Here is a 22,739-nt window from a genome sequence, read left to right as displayed (position 1 = left end):
TTGAAGTGAAAGAGATGGAACCATAAGGAATATCAGAGTATTCTGCAACTAACCTTTGATGAAAGTGATCATTGATTTTATTGCGTTTTTGTTTTGTTTCAATAGATTCAGTTCAAAGCTGAGAGATCGTTTGATGTGATTGGAGATATTGCCATCGATGACATTTCCTTCCGTGATTGCGACTTTCCTGGTAAGCTTGTAATACAACAATGCTTATTATTCTACTTGGGGGGTGTTTCAAAAAGATTCTAAGTTGGACTTAAATATTATGGAGAGCCATTTGTAGCTTCATAATGAAATGTATTCAAAAGCAAACATTCAAGTAATTTTAGACTTTTCATAAATTCTACATCAAGAACATGAAATCTCCCATAATAATAGAAAAAATTAATGAATTGAATCAACATTTTATGCCTTTTAAAATAACTTTTAACAAATATTTTCAAGGATGCTAACGGCTTTCCATAATTGTTAAGTCCAACTTAGAGATAAGTTCAACTTAGGATCTTTGTGAAACACCCCCTGGAATGCTCCCTAGGCAGTAGATAATTTACACTGTCTGTAATATGCAGAAAAGTTTTTGAATCAAGTCACAAAGGTAATAATCATAACAGTGTGAGAGCTTTGGTTGATTGTTAATTGGAAGGCACTTTATACATCATTTGTTATCATTATTGTTAATATTTTTGTTGTATTATTCTATTGTTAATTTTGTTTTGAGTATTACTATTTTTAGTGTTGTTATTATTGTTCAAAAGATTCGTTTTTTCATTTTTTCCAAGATCCAGAATTCTGAAGGTTTGTAGTTTCAAACATGCTTTTCAAGTCTAACAAGATAATAATGTTTAGAACTTGTTATACATTTCAATTGAATATGAAAAGTTTCAGATAACATTAGATATGAGAACTCCATTGAAATTGTTATTTTTCTACTTGTATTTCAAGGGAAGGACATTTCTCAAAAAGGTTTCAATAAGTTTAATTTTGTTTATAATGCTCAGTTATTTTCATTATACAAATTTCTTCTCAAATTCTTACTTGATATCAAGTGTGCAACCATTTTCCAATGTGCTAACTTATATTTGATATGTGAATATTAATATTTCCACGCTATAGCGCCCCCTGCAGGTGGATGTGACCCAACAGAGTATACCTGTGACAATCAACGTTGCATCAATACGGATAGATACTGTGATCTCACAGACGATTGTGGAGACATGTCTGATGAGGATGATTGTGGTAAGTGGGATCACCGTGGTATATTATTGTCAAAGGCTCTTGACTCTCATAGGGGAGGTTCTGGGTTCAATACGTTCTCGATATGTAGAGGTGTTGTGGTCAAGTGGTAACGTCACCGGACTTTCGATCACAAGGTCCGTGTTTCGAGTCCCGCCGCGGCACTAATGTCCTTTGGCAAGACACTGATCTACATTTACACTCCACCCAGGTGATGTAATTAGGTACTAGCTGACAGGAATCAATTCCTTGAAATGCTAGAGCGCCGTAATGGCTGCTTAGCTAAAGCAGGGGTAATAATCTCCAAGTTTGGAAGTGCTTAAAGATAAGACCATAAATGCTTTTGATATATGAGCTCAACAGTTAAATATTAAATGCCAGACTGCAGAGTACAACAACTCCAGCATGATTTGATTTGATGTTATTAGATGTGGATCATCTTTATTCTGGAGTCAGCATAAAATTTGAAAACATCGTCTGTTGAGAGCCAGAAGGGCATTAACTCTGTTTTAAAGTATATGAGTTAACGCCTTTCTGACTCCAAACAGACTGCATAATTTATCAGCTTTGAAAGGTTTCAGTGTAATGTAAAATAACATAATAGCCATATTGTTTATTTACTTACTTTCTTGGTTATGGCTCATCAGGAAATAGGATTGTACATAGACTTTACATATATAGTGTCATTGGTTTATCACCAGACTGCAGATCACATGGTTCAGGTTCAAGTCCCACCCTTTGACAAATCATTAACATCCATTTGCCACTCTCCACCCGGGTATAGTAACTGGGTACCTAGTAGGAATTTATCTATTGAATGCTTTGAGCGCCACTGGGCAGCCTGGAAAAATCCAGTAGGAATCTTTAACATCCCCTGCAATGGATATGACTTTTGTGTGCAATATAAATGTAGCTGTTAGGCCTAAATAAAAAAGATGCTGAGTTGCCCTTTATTTAGGTGCCAAAATATGGGTCGGTCGGTCGGTCGGAAACCTTCCTCTTTGGGCTGATCTTTATTCCTTAGTTTTGAATGCTTTAATACATTGTTTATTTGTTTAAGCCGACCGCAGATTTTAAGATTTTTGGGTCGGTCACAAAGGGCAATACAACAACTTTTTGTAAACGCCTTATACTTTGACCATATAGGTTCTTACGAGAATTGCAACTTTGAGAGTGGCATCTGTACCTGGAGTCAGTTGCTCACCGATGAGCTTGACTGGAGACACTTTGCAGGACTCACAAGGACACCGTTTACAGGACCATCCAGAGATCATACTACAGGATTAGTATCAGGTATCAATCATAGGCTACATCTTCCTACAAATAACAGCCAAATCAAATCAATATTGATCCAACATTTACTTAGGTGACAGTCGCTCTGAGCTTAATTTCGTTGAATATATTGGGTTAATGTTCAGTTAATTTGCAATTGGGATTTATTCAGATTTAGATTTAGGGTTAGGGTAAGTGTTGGGTCCGAGGTTGCAGTTAATAATTAAGTAAGCGTATGAAACTGACATGGATCATTTGCCTCAATCGACTAACCATACCTGTTTGCAAAGCAATGGACAATGGATATTTATATGGTGCCATAATTGGCAAGTTGTGTTTTCCTCCAAAGAAAGTTCACACACTCTGTTAGCACATTCATCTGCAAACTGGTGGCAATAGGTTCGGTAATACAGGGATCAATATAAGATTAAATAACTCTTTATTGGCTTTGGTCAACCATTTAAACAAAGACTGTTCTGCCAAGGTTGACTCTTCTCACTCATTCAGTAAACATGTATAATACAATGTAGGCAATATAACAGTTTAGGGTTTTGATCCAAGGCAATTGAATAGATATAGACTTGAACCCATTGCCCATGGGAACCAGGTAGATCCTGCATTGAGTCTACGGGCATAACATAATTCAGTATTTTACGGGTTAATTGTTCTTCCATTTATAGGTTACTACATCTACATGGAAGCAACCGATGCGAGCCCTGGTGACAGAGCACGTCTAGCCTCAAGGACACTCAATTCCATATTATCATCGGGGTGCTTCTTGCGATTCTACTACTACATGTATGGTGTGGATATCAACCAGCTGAACGTCTACACGAGAGACACCATCAACGGCCCACTGACGCTGATCTGGAACAGGCAAGGAGAGATCGGTGAATACTACTTGAGAGCTGACATTGAAGTGACGGATCTCAAAACCCCAGTCCAGGTTTGTTTGTTTGAAAATCAGGATTAAAATATGTCGAACTATTGTACATGCGAGAGCGCTGAAAACTCACCTTTTTGATGAATGCTTTGAGTAATTATGTAAATGTACATTGTACATTGTAAAGCGCTTTGAGAGGGCCTTCGGTCCTGAAATGCACTATAAAAGAACGAACTATTATTATTATTATTATTATTACTGCTGAATCTCCTCATTCAAATCTAGCACAAGCAACATAATGCTCCCCAGGAAGTGGAGAATGTGCACACGTTGTGTGCGGGTAAGCATGAATCCGATGACCAGGGTAACAAAATGTACTGCGCCTAGAAATAAAGTAGTAGGCACGTTATAAATGTGAGCTATTATTAAAAGTAATACCGGTATATATGGAGAAATTGTGCATTCTAGAGTGCACTCAAATAGTATGTCATATATTGTATAAAGTCTGTGACGATAAACATTGATGACTGTTGATGGTTAATTGCAGACTATAACAAATGCCTCTGTGCACTGCTCACCATTATTATCCCATTGGCTATTGGATAGGCTCATTCTTTAGCCTTTATACTGGGTCTTCTGGTCTCCCATAGGTAATGGATTAATGGTGATCGATACACATCTTCATAGTTCAAACAAAATCAAACCTAAACCTAAATTTTGCCACAGATTATAATTGAAGCTGTCACTGGCAATGGTATATATGGAGACATAGGCATCGATGACACAAGTTTCTCTGCTGGATGTCAGTTCAGTGACATACCTTTGCCCTCCATGACGACCAAGGCACCTACAGCAGACCCTGGTGACCTTCCAACCTGCGGACCAGACTCCTACCAGTGCAACAATGGCACCTGCTTGGAATTTGAGCAGAGGTGCGATGGAAATACAGACTGCAGTGAATCGGAAGATGAGGCCAATTGTGGTGAGTTGCATATAAGTATGATTCTGTGTAACGCCAATTTCTTTCTTTCTTGTAGGCCTAAGAGTCAAGGAAAGATCTTTGTTGGCATTTGAGGCAAACCAAATTTGATAGGGGCTATTATCTTGAAATTGTGATGGTTAAATCAAATCATTTTCACTTAATTGGTCCATTTATCTATTCAGGTTCATAGATCGATATAGATTTGTATAAAAGGTTTGAATGGTACATGTAATAAAGGACAATATTGTCAAACATCGTGCAATGGGGGTGACTGGAGTAGGATACAATGCCTCACACTTTATGATCTCTGCTAGATAACTATGGTCCAAGCATTTTAAGGAGGACTTATTCATTAGCTTAACGAAGATTTTTTACATTCTATACCTACAATTTTTAGTATAATTTAAAAGTCGTATATATTAACCCCTTTCTAACAGGAGCAGGGTGGTAAATGTATTAATCCTATGGGAATGAATGAGGTCCAGTAGTCCAAGGGTTAATATACTCAATGTCAGGAGTGGGATACAACTGTTAAAACTGTCATTGCATCCCTGTCAGGTAACTGCGACTTTGAGACTGACAGCTGTGGTTGGTCTAGTATCCCCAACGGACTCTACCTATGGACCTGGATCCAGGCGAGCAGCGCCCCCACTGGACGCGGTCCAGCCGCTGACCATACCCTAAACCTCGGGTCGGGCCACTACATGTTTGTAGACAGTACATTTGGAACGTATGGGATGACCGCTCTCTTACTCAGCCCTCTGGTCCTTGGAAGCTCTGGCTCAAGGTAAGAGTAACCGTTGGTTTTTTAGGACAAAGCTTTATAACTATTATTTATGTATACTTTCTTTTTTATAACTTTAAACCATACAAAATGTATTATATTATAAAATATTGAATTGTTTATCTGATTTATTGTCAAAATTACTGTTTTGTTGGAAACGAAAACTAATATTGAAAATAAACTGAACTTGTAGAGGTATTGTGCTCTAGAGTATAAGTCACCGGACTGTAGATCACAAGATATGTGCTTCAAATCCCAGCCCAGCACTAAATTCTTTTGGCAAGACGTTTAATCTACATTTGCAAAATGACTTTAGTGCTGGGCTGGGATTTGAACCACGTAAATAGGTACCCAGTAGGATGCAAATGTCAAGTTAATGTATTTTTCTCAGCATTGTGATCGTCTGTAAAATGGCGACTGGCTGGAATGGTCCCCAGGGAGTGGAGAATGTGCATACATTGTGTCTGACAGGCCTGAGTCCTATGATCGGGGTGATAATATATATGTAAAGCGCTTTTATAGTGCTTAATACAGAATGTTGAGGACTTAACATAAAGTCAATCTTCCTCAGCAACAATGGACATACAACATAGAGGTATTTTTCTTCTAGGACAAAATTCATTTAACAATAAATGTAATATTTCCATTTTATTTCACTCTGCAATGTGTCTTCAACACCATGATTCTCTCATTTCCTCACTTTCCACCATTATAGTTGTGAGATGGAGTTTTATTATCACATGCTTGGTGATGCAGGTTCACTGACCTCTATCCTCTATGTTAACAACCTTCCCGACTCATCCTGGATCATGACTGGAGATCAGGGCTCGACCTGGCACCGAGGATCACTCCTAGTAGGACCACAGTACGCAGGACAGTACTATGTAAGTACAGGCCAGGGGGGTGTTTCACAAAGACTAAGATCGACTTTAAGTTTGACTTAACTATGGCAGGCCGTTCATGCCACTAGTTCCTCTTAACCATTCCTGTCATTGGTTTATCAAGAGACATACAAATCATGGTCACAAATCAACAGAATTTACCTGTGATCAAAGATAATAATTAATCAAGTTCATCAGATTGTATAGATTTTACACATACTAATTGGGTATTTTACAATCAAGTTATCAGATTGTGAAATGATTGCAGGGAATTTGAATAGTGCAAGATATGTTGTGTTGTTTCTATTTTCAGAGATTTTTCAGAGGTTTGAAAGTCTTTTGGATCCTTGATCGCTCATCCTCAACTCATGTGAATTTACCAATTTAACATTCTGAATTTGCTCTGAATTTTCTTTGAAGGTTCGAATGGAAGCCTCGCCTGGAATCGGTTTTGACAACACACAGGATACTACTGATATTGCACTAGATGATATCAAGTTTATCAACTGTGACAAGTCATCAGGTAAAGAATTAGTCAGATTTGATAATAATAATATTTTTTTTCTAGTGTAATGCATATTAAATTATGATAATAATTATAATATTCGGTTCTTGTATAGCGCATATCACAAAGAGCTTTGGAAATTATTTCCCTGGCTTTAGCTCCGGCTGCCGATATCAGCGCACAGTGCATTTCAAGGAATAATCGTACCAGATACCCATTTACCTCATCTGAGTCGAGTGTGGCAAATGTAGATTATTGTCTTGCCAAAGGACAGTAAAACTTCCTTATGCGCTTGCAAAGAGCTTTGGAATATTATTGTGATAGATAGCAAATATTAATGTCGGAATATGAATTAACTAAGTGAGAATACAGACTTAAACTTTGTTTTCCCAAGATGAAATCAAACACTTCATGGTTTGTATAATATTGGCTGACTGTATATATAGACCAACTAGGACTTGGACTAATAACATCAAACAGTGGACGGGGAGTGTCATTAGAGTAGCTAACTAGAACAGCTGTAGGCAGAAAGTTATGGAGAAGCTATGCACTAAGGTCCATTTCATCATCGCCCCAAGCTATGGTACATAGATAGAGATAGGTAGATATTCACCATGCAAGATGCTCAAAGCCCTCCAATTATGACATTATGCACTACCGCAAAACCCCCTAGCGCCATCTCGGGTCAACTGTAGCAGTATGGTCCTGTAACTCGCTGCATCCCTGGCTGCGCTGTTGGTTCTTGCATGAAATCCTCTTTCTGTGGAGTGGGAATTAGGTATTGGGTTATGCACTGTTGGCAAGTTGACTATGAGATGGCACTGTGCAATAAACAGTACGCTAGAGCAGAAATGTCATCAGTTCAGTATCTCTTTAATCTATATTTGCCACTCTCTACCCAGGTCAGCTCAGCTATAGCCAGGGGAATAATAGTACAGCACTTACCATTAAACATTAGTATTGATCCCTAATAAAACATTACTATCATTATTAGCATAGATAATTTAAAAAAAAAAATGACAGTGGTGGCAGCGGTGGGATAAAGGTCAGGAGCTGAAATGTAAAAGAGATGTAAAAAGACATGCAAAAGAGATGTAAAAGAGATGCAAAAGAGATGTAAAAGAGATGTAAAAGAGATGTAAAAGAGATGCACAAGAGATGCAAAAGAGATGTAAAAGAGATGTAAAAGAGATGCACAAGAGATGCAAAAGAGATGTAAAAGAGATGTAAAAGAAATGTAAAAGAGATGCACAAGAGATGCAAAAGAGATGTAAAAGAGATGTAAAAGAGATGTAAAAGAGATGCAAAAGAGATGCAAAAGAGATGCAAAAGAGATGTAAAGCATAGAGTATGACAAATTAAATGTGAAACCGTTAAATAAAGTAAATGGTAAATATTCCAAAATATAACTGTTACATACCTCTCTCTATATTCTGTATTTTCCTGTAGAGTTGACATGTGACTTTGGACCAGGAACATCTGAAGGGACTCTATGTGGCTGGACCCAGGCTAATGGCTCGGACACATTTGACTGGACATTACGTAAAGGGAAAACATCATCAAGCTACACTGGACCACAGTCTGACCACACGGATGGAACAGGTTATTAATTATTTAAGTTTGTCGCGTCGCATGTGGCTGAGAGGCGAAATAATAGTAATGATAATAATAATAATGATATTGGGTTCTTGTATAGCGTTCATGTTTGTCAGACTTGAAACTCCTGGTGCTTCACGTTATGCAACTGATCGAATCACTGTAACTCTAGGGTCTCTCATCCCGATATATTCAATTGGGGTTGTGCAGGCAAACCACTTGAAACTGGAGGATTTTGTTGGAAAAAAAGAAAGTAAAACCTTTTCGGGATTGACATTTTTTACAAAAAATTAGCAGAGTCCTATGGAAAATGAATAAATAGTTATAATGATTATAGCCAATTTGACCTTATGAAAGATTGGCCGCCGGATGAAGAATTTACCCTGCAACCCCCCCCCCCCCCCTTTCCTCGAACAAAAATTAAAAGTGAAGAAATAATAGCATACATTATACGAGACGAAATGATATGGCTCGAAAGACAGAATAACATTTTATCCAAAAATGTTTTGACTCTTGAAAAATTGTTTTTATTACAATTGACTACAGTGGATCTAGAGAGGTTAACGTGAGAAATGTACAGGGTGAATGCTTTGTTCTCATCAGGTCAATCAATTGATCAATTGTCTTTTCTTAGGTTACTATGCGTACCTAGAAACCTCGACACCTGCAAAGAATGGAGACTTTGTTCGTTTACTGTCTGGCCCCCTCAGGTCGACTCAGAATCAGCCATACTGCTTCTCTTTCTGGTACCATATGTATGGGTCATCCATCGGTCCGTTCAATGTGATCCAGAGAGATGCAGACGGTCAAAATGAAGTGGTGGTAAGTAATAATATTAAAGGTCCGTTCAATGTGATCCAAAGAGATACAGACGGTCAAAATGAAGTGGTGGTAAGTAATAACATTAAAGGTATGTGGGTCATCCATCGGTCCGTTCAATGTGATCCAGACAGATACAGACGGGCAAAATGAAGTGGTGGTAAGTAATAATATTAAAGGTATATGGGTCATCCATCGGTCCGTTCAATGTGATCCAGAGAGATACAGATGGCCAAAATGAAGTGGTGGTAAGTAATAATATTAAAGGTATGTGCGTTATCCATCGGTCTGTTCAACGTGATCCAGAGAGATACAGACAGGCAAAATGAAGGCGTGGTAAGTAATAATATTAAAGCTAATCTTGAGCTCTGGGTTCAGTCTTACAAAGACTTACAATTGATCCAAATCAATTGCAAGTCTTCATTCAATCGCAAGTTTGCAGTCTCCTATCTCTTTTGTACATAATTGCGATTGATAGCAGTTGCAAATGAGTTGCAATTGATATCAACTCTGTGTAAGACGGGGCCCTGGTTTGGGAAGCGTATGTTGAGAGAGCATGGCTCTAACTCGTTCTCAATCGTGTATCTTGCAGTAGATTGATTGTTTGAACTAGTACAATAAAAAATAAAAACACTCACAAAAATTTGCTGGAGATCACCTTCAATAAAAACCATAAGTCTCATTTGCAAATAGTGACCTGTTTTAAGCACATGGTGTCGGGCTAGTCTATATGGTTAGGGTTATGGTTAATATGTTCTAACCCTAATTATTCCTTGATTTACGTCTATGCTCATTACTGAGCCCCTATACATTTTCTACCAAAATCGTTCGGCCCATGTCATTTAGTTGTAACAATCAGTATAAGTTTTGTTGGATTCTGTGAGAATTTATTTTCTATCATTACCAGAACTCAAGCTTATCTTTAAGTATAAAAAGTATACAGAAACCTGCACAAAATGCATCCTCCTCTTTCATAATGCCTTTGATTACAAGTTGTATGTAATTGTAATGTGTCTGGAGATAAGAAATGAGATTTATGATACATCCAATTTTTTTTATAACAATCAGTTTTTAGATGTGTCACATAACTCATTTTTTAGTATTTAAACCATGCTGATGACATTTTGTTCAGTTTAGTGTGAATGTTATGTTATATTAAACATACTAGGCATACATATTATTTTCTATCCTGATATTTCTCTTATAACAATTTCCCTAGGCAAATAGGGACTTTCTATATTCTAGTTACTTATGCTATATACACATACAAGCTAAAATATGTTCACCATCAGTATTAGTATTAGTAGTAGTAGTAGTATATGAATGAGCAATAGCAGTAGAAGTAGCATTGTTGTTGTCGTTTATACATTACACAGGAGTACACTTCATGCAATTCAATTCAATTCAATTCAATTCAATTCAATTTAATTTATTCAAGTCCATTTAAAAAGTAGATTGGAAACACATTGTACATTGAGAACATAATTACATGTAGGATGCACAGTATACATTGAAGTTAAAACACAAAATTAAAAAAGAAAAGTGAAGACAAGAGTAAAAAAAAAAGAACATGTCTACAGCAAAGAAATAGATAATGAACAAGAAACAAAAAATTGCAAAAGAACCAAATAAACGTTCTGTCGAGGCAGTCCCCAGCCTAATAAAATATCTAATTTTTTACCTATTAAGAATGATGCAATCTACTTATATATACTTGCTCCCATTGATTTCAAATAATAGATATTATACGACTTACACATGTTTGCAGGTTCAGTAGTCAATTGTGGTTCATGCGATAAAACCCATAAAATATGAGAGAGAACAATTGTAAAGCTTGTGTTAGAAGAATGGAATTATAGTACACATTTGTAAAATTACCCACGGGCCTATTTCACAAACCTTGTCACTAGTGAAAAATTACAATTTTTGTTATAAGCTAGTGAAATCCTTATTTCTGATTGGTTATCAGCAGATTAGTAAACTGATTTTTGTCATTTGTCAATGAAAAAAAAGGCCTTGAGAAACAAGTCTCTGGTGTTTCCTTGTTCTATGTTGAAGTGTCTAATTTCTCATTCATGTAGGTCTGGACCAAGCAAGGAAACCAAGCAAATGCCTGGCTGCCTGGCCAGAGGAACATAGCAACGACCTCAAACTATGAACTTGTCCTAGAGGCTGTAAGGGCAGGCGGCTGGTATGGAGACATCTCTATTGACGACATCTTATTTACAGAGGGAGTCTGTCCAGGATCAGGTTTGTAATTTATGATATCAAGGGTTCAGTGACACAAAGATGTAATTCCATTTTCTGCCAAAGTATTTGATATCAAAATGTTTTGAACAATGTGGGCTTTCCAGGAAACACAAAGACTTAACTCCACCCAACACCCCATTGAATTCAATAGCTAATGAAACATAGACTTAACTCCTTAAGGTCCAAGTGCTCAGTGACACATAAACCCCTTTTTCTCAAAATGGCCAAAATTAAGTTACGTCTTTGTGTCACTGACCCTCGACATGATTATTTTTAATTTTGAAGCTCAAAAATACAATCTTTAATTGTCAGTTCAAATAAAGTGTACAAAATACTTTACCACACCGTTTACAGAGGGTTCTTGTCCAGGACAGTCGTTGTAGAATGTACAAAATACTGTAAGATTACAAATTTCGCATGCATGAAATCTCCTGGAAAATTTCTTGAGTTCAAATTGATGACAATTCATGCAGCAAAGAAATGGAACTATAACTGACTTAACACTTGATTGTGCAATTTGAGAACGTTTCTTGCTTAGGGAATGTCAATTTTCAATAAAATTTCATTTTCAACTACGATATTCATTCTCGTATAGAAATGACATAATGCAATATAATGTTATGTCTTATAAATATTGATAGAGATAAGGAAAAAGGAATCTACAAATGCAGTGTGGCTTGAAAGGCATAGCTCCGCTAAATACCCTATAAATCACGAGAATGTCTGTCCAGAAATGAGAATGTGATCTGATAATATAGAGGTGTTTTGGTCTAGCGGATAAGTCACCCGACTGCAGGTCAAAAGGTACGGGGTTCAAGTCCCGTCGCGGCACTAATGTCCTTTGGCAAGACAATAATCTACATTTGCCACTCTCCACCCAGGTGTAAATAGGTACCTGATATACTTGAGTTACTTTGGCAGCTCGGCTACAACCAGGGTAATATGTGTAAAGCGCCATGAGCGTCAGAGCCTGGCGGATACCGGCACTATATAAATATCCATATTATTATTATATCATTTTTAACACTGTTCACGTCTTCTGTGTATCTTCAGTGGAATGTGACTTTGAGCTTGGTTTCTGTGACTGGGTGAACCTGGGTGATGGTATCGATGATTTTGATTGGTTATGGGGTACTGCAGTTGGTGCAGGAGGAGTAGGACCGATCCTAGATCACACAACGTTTACAAGCTCAGGTAAGTAAGATTTTTCTACCTTGATGATCGTGTATATTATCACTAGTCTCCTGAATTCATTTAAATGATTTTAATTGTTAGGTTAGGTTGTAAGGTTAAAACGAAACACCCAATACATATACAAGTATACAACAACAACAACAAAACAATACCAGACTGCAACCTTAATTTATACCGGTATGAAAAATGTTGTCATAGAGGAGAAAGAAACATAATAATGAGTTTATATAGGGGAGGCAGAAGGTGGCAAAGGAAAAAGCAAAGAGGCATCTGTGAAAGAGGAGAGAGAGAGAGAGAGAGAGAGAGAGAGGGAGAGAGAGAGAAAGAGAGAGAAAGAGAGAGAAAGAGAGAGAAAGAGAGAGAAAGAGAGAGAGAGAGAGAAAAAAAGAGAGAGAGGGAGAGAGAAAGAGAGAGAAAGAGGAGAGAGAGAGAGAGAGAAAGAGAGAGAGAGAGAGAGAGAGGGAGAGAGAGAGAGAGAAAGAGAGAGAGAGAGAGAGAGAGAGAAAGATAGGCAGGGAAATAGGAAGAGACAGGTGAAGAAGAAAGAGAAAGAGGAAACCCTCTAGTAAAATATGTGTCTATTTTTTCATCCCTTCAGGCCATTATCTCTATGTGGACACCAGCACACATTTCGCTGGTACCACCGGAATCTTACAGAGCCAGGACTATGCCCACACTGGTCCTAGATGCGTGTCGTTCTACTATCACATGAGTGGATCCGGTCCTGGAACTCTTTCAGTCTATAGACAGGATGATGGGGACCTGTTTGTTAGTCCTAGCTTGACCAAGACCGGTAACCAGGGTGACAGGTGGATGCTAGCACAGGTGGAAGTGATTCCTGACCCAGAGAAAAGCTACAAGGTAAGATTCTCTCTTTCAATTCTTTTTACTGAAGGGAAAAGGAATCTGGGAAGTGTTTCACAAAGACTGAGATAGACTTTAAGTTGGACTTAACTATGGCAGGCCGTTCATGCCACTATTTTTTTCTCATCATTTAATGGCATTGGTTTCTCAAGAGACCTACCAATCTTGGTGACAAATCTACAGAATTTACTTTTTTTTTATAGTTCATAATTAAAGGGAAAAAATAGTATCTAAAGATCATAATGGTGAGAGCAACCAGTGGCATGAATGGCCTGCTATAGTTAAGTCCGACTTAAACTCGATTTTAGTCTTTTTGAAACACTCCCCTGATCTGTAAAGTTCAAGCTGCAGCAGGGGATATTAATGGTCATTTGAGTGGAGGTCTCATGATCTAGTGGATATGTCACCGGACAGTGGATCACATGGTTTGCACCTAACAGGATTTAATTCCTCGAAATAATCATAGCAGCCATACTAAAGCGATACATTTAAATTGAGTTCGCTTAAATGGGCATATATCCGCTAGTGGTGTCGTGCTGTTGATGATGGTGGCTCTTAACAGATGATTTGTTTGTAGCAAACCTACACATATCAGGCGAACACAGTCATCTTGATTTCTATCAAGTAACCCTCGGAGACCGGTCATTTCTTTTTACTGCCCGTAGTGGAAAGCCCCATCATTAGATAATTTAAAATCAAGACTTAAAACTCACTTGTTCATATGGTATATATAGCACAGCATTTACAAAGAGCGCAATAGAATATATCCACTTAGTTATTGCGCTTTACAAATGAATATTAATGTGATTATATTATATATATTTTATATGTAGAGGTGTCGTGGTCGAGTGGATATGTCACCGGACTGTGGATCACAAGGTCCGCGGTTCAAGTCCCGCCGCGGCACTAATGTCCTTTGGCAAGACATTGATCTACATTTGCCACTCTCCACTCAGGTGTTAAAATGGGTACCCGGTAGGATGCGAAAGTTAATGTGGTTGGATTAGCAAGTGGCGCTTGTAAAATGGCGACTAGCTGGAATGCTTCCCAGGGAGTGGAACATGTGCATACATTGTGTTGCGGGTAAGCCTGAATCCGATGGCCGGGGTAATAATATGTTCCTCGCCTAGAAACAAAGTATTAGGCGCATTATAAATGTGAGCTATTATTATTATTATTATATTCCACAGATTTACATTGAGAATTAAGGAATCGATCAGATCAGTTTTTCCCAATTTTTATTGTTAATAATGGTTTGTTTTCACTCAAACTTTCAGATTATCTTTAATTGTACATCTAGCATTGGAGCACCATTCTCTCTCATCTAAACAATGTTACTAAGTCCCTTTAAATGTTTGTAGCAAAACTTAAACATATCAGGCTAACACAATCATCTTGATTTCTATATTCCACAGATTTACATTGAGCTCACATCAACAGGCCCATCCACCGGCAGCCACATGGCCATCGACGACGTCAACATCGACGACAGGTTCTGCCTCGAAGAGGGCACCTGCACCTTTGAGTACGACATGTGCGGCTACGTCAACGACTACCAGAACGATGACTTTGACTGGATACGAGGGAGCTACACGACGTCGTCTGGTTACACAGGACCAAGCATTGATCATACATTACAGACTGGATATGGTGAGATTTTGTAACACTTACATCTCCTTTTCCTGATGATTTAAAGCCCCACTGCACTTCTTAGAGCTACTTGCGCCCTCTATATAGCAAAGAATGCCTAATCGGTGATCATTAAGGATTATGTAAAAGTTAAAGGAGCAAGTTCAGATATGGCTTGGGTTGGTCCCCTGGTCCCCCCTTTCTTATGTTAATTGAGAGCTGATTTGATCAAGATAGCCATGCACCTGTCAGTGACCATGCAGGGAGGTCTAATCCCTCCTGGCTAAAATAGTACAGATAGGCTTGAAAGAAATAAGATTTCCTCAGTCATTCTTGGGGGAAGAATTATCTCAAAATTTTTGTTTACAATATTTCGGTTCTATACACAAGGGAGGTCATGTCAAGGTTGGGTCAGGAAGAAACTGTGGTGGAAGTGGTGAAGAAAAGTGGACTGAGATGTATGGGTCAAATGTTGTGAAGGGAAGATGATGAACCAGTAAAAGATCATGGAATCTGGAAGTGGATGACACAAGAGGGAAAGAAGGACCACAAATGTCATGAACATATATGAAGAAGGTCTAAATGATGTCCTCTTCAATTCAATTTGGCAAAGTCTGTGACATGGTTTTGAGCCCATCCTAGGAACTTGATCACTTTCCTTTTTTAAAATCATCACTAGAAGAGGGTAATACCTTGTAAAGGCTTTCTAGATGATTTAATCACAGAATGTGGAGCAACAGGATATGAAATGCTGAAATGGATGGTTCAAGACCGAGGTTCTTAGAGAGACACTTGATGTATAATTCTGATTGGGTCACTGAACCTGTCATAACTGCTAATACCAGTATTGATCACGGTTTCCTCCTTTCTGCAGGTCACTATGTCTTCATAGAGGGGTCATTCCGTACAGCAGGAAGCAAGTCATGGCTACTCAGTGAACACTTCCCTGCAACCGGAGGTAGGCTCAACATATATATTCTGAAATTCTATTTCCTGTGAAGTTTGAAACAATTTTGTTTTCTTCAGTTGTTGTGGTCCAGTGGATAAAGTCTCTGGACTGTGAACCACAAGGTACGGGTTCAAATCCCTGGCACAGCACTATTGTCCTTTGGCAAGACGTTAATCTATAGTTGCCACACTCTACCCAGGTGAGGTAAATGGATACCTGGCAGGGATTAGTTCCTTTAAATGCTTGAGCGCCGTAACGGCAGCCGTGCTAAAGCCAGGGTGAAAATAATAGTAAGCCAGGAGTGGCAATGTGCCAGACATGAGCGCTATATAAGACTCCACTATTATTATTATTGTACTGCTCTTAGTATGTAAATAAAGAGCAGCTAATTTGCTGGAGTACATTTATGTAAATAAAAACACTTCTAGCAACATACAGCAACTATTATAATTTCAAAGGGGAAGACCACCCTGATATTAAGTTGGTTTTGCAAAAGTGAAATGCTTCACTGTTAATTGCCCAGAGGCATGCGACGGTCCTCTGGGTAACAGTGAAGCATTTCACTTTTGTAAACCCTGGCCCATAGGTAACCAGTTTTTCTTTCCTCCTTGCTTCTCATTTGCTTCTCTTTCCCTATTCTTTCTAAGATAATTATATTTACTATGTTGACTTTGTATATACTGTGAATTTCTAATTTTTATCGCAAAATAAATAATGATAATAATAATATCTTCTTATTTCTTTGCAGGACGTTGTATGGATTTTTGGTATCACATGTATGGAGCTGGAATGGGTGATTTGAACGTTTACACTGCCACTGAAAACACGGCCCCTAAACTAGTCTTCACACAGAGCAAGAATCATGGTGACATCTGGCTTCAGGCCAAGGTCAATGTGGACGCAATCTCAACATTCTGGGTACGAATGATCTTTGTTAAAGCAAATGTTTCTGCATTTATGGAAAAATCAAATACCAAATATTCCAAAAAACAATGATTATATATACTATAATTGATTGAAATAAATAAAGGTGACAACTGATTAATTACAAAAGAATTAATGGATATTATTGAAAACTTGAAATTATAGAGGTAAATCGAAGAATCCAGATATATGCAGTAGCCTACTATCATAAGCATGAAAGCTTGAGGCGATGGCAGCCCGGGGGGTGGGGGGGGGGCACATGACAGCCGTTGGCTTTGGCAAGATAACATTTAAGTATTTTAATCAACTTTTGTCAAACAGTGTTTAAAAAAATGTTTTTTAATACATAAAACAGGCTTTGAAATTCTCTCAACACCTAAATATCTGGAATGGTATATAGAGCCAATTCATTGCTTTGTGACAATTTACGGTTACCTTAAATGTAATTAAATTGTGATGATGTAGTTGAGAGAATCAATGAATTGATCAGATAGATTTGTCCCAATTTTTTCATCAATATAATAGTCTGTTTTCATTCAAACTTTAATATTGTCTTTAATTGTACATCTTGCAATGAAGTTACTACCTTAGCACCATTTTCTCTCATCTTAACAATGTTTAATACCAAGTCCCTTTAAGTAGAGTCTTATAATGCTTGTCTCATCATTGATGCTTCTTATATCTCTGATGTTATTTGATGTTTGTGTTTCAGGTGATCTTTGAGGGTGTAGTCGGGTACAACTACACCAGTGATGTTTCTCTGGACGACATGTTTCTGCATCCTTCCATCTGCTCTATCCCCATCGAGATACCTACCCAACCTGCACCTCCACCAACATCATGTAAGTTTGTTTGTTTGTTTTTACCTGACTGCTAAGGAAGCATATACTGGCATGCTTGTAAGTAAGCAACCAGTTGACTGATGGCTTTAAGTCCTCTCCTAGGGACTTCCTAAAGAGCACTAGCGCATCATGTGGTTTCAAACCAGGGACCAGATACCACTGAGCCATCACGTGACTATATACTGTTGTGTAACACAACGTTACATAACTTTCATTTTACCTACTACTTCTTGGGTTTATTAATTAGAAGATTCCCTATCTACACATACATGCCAAGTTTTAGAGTGTTTTGTTACTGTGGGGGCAAGATCCAGGGATTGGGGGCAGGGGGTACAACCCACCAGGTTGGTCCCATCCCGCAATCAGTGTGACAGTAACACTTAATCAAACCACAACCAATCTTAAAACATCCTGTAAGTTTTTACTTTTTACCTACATGTACTGCTACCACCTGTGCATATGTACATTTCAAATTAAAGCTCAGTCAAACAAAACGGCTAGTGAAAGAAATGTAACACTTCTCACATCCCACCGCTGACACCAGTGTAGTAAAAATTAGTGCAGAAACACCCTTCAATCAACCATGCGAGGAGTTGGCAATGTTGTGTAGCACAACTTTACATTACTTTACTTTTACCTACCACTGCCAAGAGTTTAACTGTTCAAAATGTCATTGAATCTCCCCACAAGTCTAATCAGGCAAACTAAAAACAGGATAGTGAGAGAAGTGTAACGCTTCTTGGATCCCTCTCCTGCCACCCATGTAACACTTTTCAATTTAAAGCCCAAAGACCCTAGAATCAATCCTACAACATTCATTCTCGGTGAAAGAAAAGAGCTAGCAAAAGCACAAAATCAATTAAATGAAATTCCTGAAAATAATATTAGCAAATTAGAAATAATTAAGTACAGATATTACCAAATTAATTCCTATGTTCTACGTACTATGGTAATTTTTTCTGTCATGAACAGAGCTATAAAGATTATATATACAATGACATTCAATCTTTTCCTGCATGCATTATTTATGGTATGAGAGCTAAATATTACCACGAGGACGAATCTATGTTCATTCCTCTTTTCCACTACAGTACCAGACACACACAATTGTGACTTTGAGAATGGCTTCTGCAACTGGACACATGATATCAATAATGACTTCGACTGGACCAGAGCCTCTGGATCTACAGGCAGTGTAGGAACAGGACCCAGTTCGGACCACACCAAAGGGGATCAAACAGGTATGGGCATGTTGTAGAAATAATTTCGAGGTCAAATAATATGATTTTAGGAGATGAGGTTGAAAACAGCACTCTTAATTTGAACATAACGTGTGAGCTCATTATGTAACAGTCATGCATATATTCATTATGAAGCAAAGATTCTTCAAGTGACTACTTAAAAGATGCAAGCTTGAATCCATGGAGGCGGTAATATATATCTGTAAAGCAATTTTACTGATGCGGTATAATATATCTTTCTGTTTTTCAGGTTTTTACGTCTTTACTGAAATGTCTGGTGAGAGGAGTGGTGATGTTGCCCGATTAGACACTGATGCAGTTTATATCTTTCTATTTTCAGGTTTTTACATCTATACTGAAATGTCTGGCGAGAGAAGCGGTGATTTTGCCCGATTAGACTCTGGGCTCTTGAAAAATGTTGATGTCAGACGGTTGTTATAATATATCTGTAAAGCAATTTACTGATGCGGTATATATCTTTCTGTTTTTCAGGTTTTTACGTCTATACTGAGATGTCTGGCGAGGGAAGCGGTGATGTTGCCCGATTAGACTCTGAGCTGTTGAACAATGTCGATGTGGCCGGGTACTGTATGGAGTTTTGGTTCCAGATGTATGGAGATCAGATGGGCGCCTTCACAGTCTATGAGGAAAGAGAGGGTCTTGAGCTGCCGGTGTGGCAGGAGACAGAGCCCAGAGGACCAGGATGGAACCAAGTCCATCTTCACTTCACAGAAACAGGCTCATATTATGTGAGTTAATTGAAATTTACGGTCCACTTTATTAGGTAGTTTAATGAAATGTACTGGCCCTTAAAGATGCGTCCCGAACAAAAATTGAGAGATTGTAAAAAATTGTGGAGGTGTTTTGGATGGAACCAAGTCCATATTCACTTTACAGATACAGGCTCGTATCATGTGAGTTGAAGTTTATTAGGGACTTGCCCTACTGCACTACTTATAGCTACTTGCGCCCTCTATATAGCAAACAATCAGTACCCGTTTGTCCCCCATGATCCCCTTTTTCTTATGTTAATTGAGACTCGGAGCTGATTTGATGGGTTAACCACCTGTCGGTGACCATGCATGGAGGTCTAATCCCTCCTGGCCAAACTAGTGCAGATATGCTTTAGAGCCCCACTGTACTACTTGTAGCTACTTGCTCCCTCTATATAGAAAACTTACCCAATCGGTGCTTGTTAGTCCCCCATGATTCTCTTTTTCTTATGTTAATTGAGAGCTGATTTGATGAGATAACCACCTATCACTGACCATGCATGGAAGTGAATCCCTCCTGTCCAGACTAGTGCAGATAGGCTTTAATGAAATACATTGGCTCATAAAGATGCATCCGGAGCACAAATCGAGATATTGTGGAGGTGTTTTCGTCCAGTTGATAAGTCCCTGAAATTGTGGTTTGTAAACTTCACGGTATGGAGTTCGAATCCCTGCGGGTTCAGCTTGCTATTTATAAGGACCGCTATTCATAAAAGATTGCTATTCATTTTGTTCCGCATTATGGATAGTGAGCTTGATCGACCGATCTCTGCCACAGCGCTAACAAACATGCAGCATGTACATTTACATTCACAACACTCAACCTAGGTAAGGTAAGGTACCTGGGGTTGTTTCACAAAGATCCTTAGTCGAAATAAATTTTAAGTTGGACTTGAAATTATGGAGAGCCATTGGTAGCCTTAAAATAAAGTATATTCAGAAGTGAAAATTTAAGTATTTTAGACTTTTTATAAATTCCACATCAATAACATCTCCTTGGATAATAGGAAATATCAATGATTTAAATCAACATTTTATGCCTTTTGAAATAACTTTTACAAAATATTTTCATATATGCTAACGGCTTTCCATAATTGTTAAGTCCAACTTAGAATCTTTATGAAACACCTCCCTGGTAAGAAATTTCCTTAAATTGCTTTCGTTTAACACATGTAGGCCTACATTTTGTATTCAGTGTTCACAGATGTAAAAATATTTGTTTTTATAGATTCTGTCCAGAATATTAGACGCCTTTCAGTTTTGCAACACCCTCAATCACGCTCTTGTTTTCTTGATTTTCAGATAATCTTTGAAGGAGTTCGTGGAAATGGTTTTAGTGGTGACATCGCCTTAGATGACATAACCTTCCATCCTGGTTCCTGCCCTACTCCAAGTGAGTATCAACCCATTGACTCGTGGAACCGAGTGGCTCCTATAAGAAGCCAATGGGAATTAAACAATTCAGTAATAAAGAGTTGCCAATTTACAGATCTTTGAAGGATTTTCTAAAAGATGCTGTTTTTCTGCAATCATTACGTTTAAGTATCACTGTAGTAGTACATGAATTAATTCAACAATATTGGGTATTTATTAACCCCTAGGCCCCATCTTACAAAGAGTTGATATCAATCGCAAGTTATTTGCGATTGAATTAAATTGCAACTATGTACATAAGAGATAGGAGACTGCAAACTTACAATTGATTGGAGGACTTACGATTGATTTGGATCAATCGTAACTCTTTGTAACACGAGGCCCAGGTGTGTAGTAGCTACACCGCTTCAGTTCTGTTAAGAGGTTTCGGAATCGCGTCAAGATTTGCATCGCACAGTTTTGAGATAAATTTAGGTGATGTAGTTTATTCTTTGCAAGAAACAATTTGGTGGAAGATTGAAGTATATCATCAAAGTAATATAATAATGGTTAGTAGTTGTTATTCTTAAATCGAATATCTTCTTCTCCCCCAGATGTATGTGATTTTGAGAATAGTGAACGTTGCTATAGTCAGATTAAAAGTTGAACAATTTCTTGACCTGATAATACTTGTCTATTTTTTGGAGGCTTTAACTCGTGACTTTTACAATCAATACATTTCCTTCTGGCTGCAAACAAACGATACGTTTATTGTTAGTCTCTGATGCAATATTTTATTCTCTCTAAGATGTGTATGTAATTTTTACAATGGAAAACACTACTATATTCAGACTAGAAGTTATAATGTGCAAATGAAATGAAGTATATCGTCTGTTTTGAGCCAGAAGGGCATTAACCATATACTTCAACCTAAGGTTAACGCCCTTCCGACTCCAAACAGGCGATAACATCAAATTAATAGAAGAATTGTTATTTATTGTTATTCTTTAAGGCCTGTCTGTACTAGTTTGGCCAGGGGGATTAGACCACCCTGCAATGTCACTGACAGGTGGTTATCTCATCTAATAAGCTCTCAATTAACATAAAAAAAGGGGATCATGGGGGACCAACAGGCACCAATTAGGCACTGTTTTCTATATAGAGGGCATAAGTAGCTTTACAAGTGGGGCTTTAATACCAATATCTTTCTCTTCTACAGATGTATGTGATTTTGAGAACGGAGAATGCTACTACAGTCAGACGAGTCCTGATCAGTTTGACTGGGAAGTCATTCAAGCAGACTCACAATCAGCTGCCCCTGCCATAGACAACACCTATCGAACTGAATATGGTAATTGTTAATTTAATTACTCATTATTCCTAAGTATCATTTGAGGCTTTCACACTTGTACAAGCATTGCTTTTTAGTGGAACCCTCTGTTTCCAACATGCATTTCTACATTTTGTGTAAATGGTTATAAATGATTTGTAATGTTTTGTTGGAAACATGAACAAATTGAAAATTGAAAAGAAATTTGAATTGAAATTGAAGTTATTTATAACAAATACTTGATAAATACTGTCATACTGCCAAATGTCCATAATTTTCATACACGTTCTTATGATTCTAACTTCCATCACTGAAATGTAAGAAATTTGCTGGTTTTACAGTGTATTGTAAATCCATGTGTTGTATTTTATTGTGTTAATTTGTATTTATTATAATCAGATTAAACTATTTATTATAATTATTGTCATTATT

At 37.8% G+C, this 22,739-nt stretch overlaps 1 protein-coding gene across 1 annotated transcript in view; it reads left to right on the top strand.

Moving 5' to 3' along the window:
- LOC757047 (MAM and LDL-receptor class A domain-containing protein 2) overlaps positions 1–22,739 on the top strand; it is a gene marked incomplete at its 3' end in the record, with an annotated part of 60,738 nt that overhangs the window by 8,991 nt on the left and 29,008 nt on the right. Inside the window, exons 8-28 of the mRNA XM_030994046.1 lie at positions 106–190; positions 1,117–1,239; positions 2,383–2,529; positions 3,189–3,454; positions 4,118–4,373; positions 4,932–5,160; positions 5,873–6,041; positions 6,459–6,561; positions 7,993–8,145; positions 8,774–8,961; positions 11,040–11,208; positions 12,262–12,402; positions 13,001–13,263; positions 14,682–14,916; positions 15,770–15,853; positions 16,593–16,762; positions 17,481–17,610; positions 18,702–18,851; positions 19,344–19,600; positions 20,927–21,017; positions 22,197–22,328. Coding sequence (XP_030849906.1) covers positions 106–190; positions 1,117–1,239; positions 2,383–2,529; positions 3,189–3,454; positions 4,118–4,373; positions 4,932–5,160; positions 5,873–6,041; positions 6,459–6,561; positions 7,993–8,145; positions 8,774–8,961; positions 11,040–11,208; positions 12,262–12,402; positions 13,001–13,263; positions 14,682–14,916; positions 15,770–15,853; positions 16,593–16,762; positions 17,481–17,610; positions 18,702–18,851; positions 19,344–19,600; positions 20,927–21,017; positions 22,197–22,328 — 3,541 coding nt within the window. The remainder of the gene's footprint in view (positions 1–105; positions 191–1,116; positions 1,240–2,382; positions 2,530–3,188; positions 3,455–4,117; positions 4,374–4,931; positions 5,161–5,872; positions 6,042–6,458; positions 6,562–7,992; positions 8,146–8,773; positions 8,962–11,039; positions 11,209–12,261; positions 12,403–13,000; positions 13,264–14,681; positions 14,917–15,769; positions 15,854–16,592; positions 16,763–17,480; positions 17,611–18,701; positions 18,852–19,343; positions 19,601–20,926; positions 21,018–22,196; positions 22,329–22,739) is intronic.

This window comes from Strongylocentrotus purpuratus, unplaced genomic scaffold, assembly GCF_000002235.5.
Source record: "Strongylocentrotus purpuratus isolate Spur 01 unplaced genomic scaffold, Spur_5.0 spur5_scaffold_20, whole genome shotgun sequence".
Classification (NCBI taxonomy): Eukaryota; Metazoa; Echinodermata; class Echinoidea; order Camarodonta; family Strongylocentrotidae; genus Strongylocentrotus; species Strongylocentrotus purpuratus.
The sequence above is the reverse complement of the archived record's forward strand: the minus strand, read 5'-3'. Positions and strand labels throughout refer to the sequence as shown.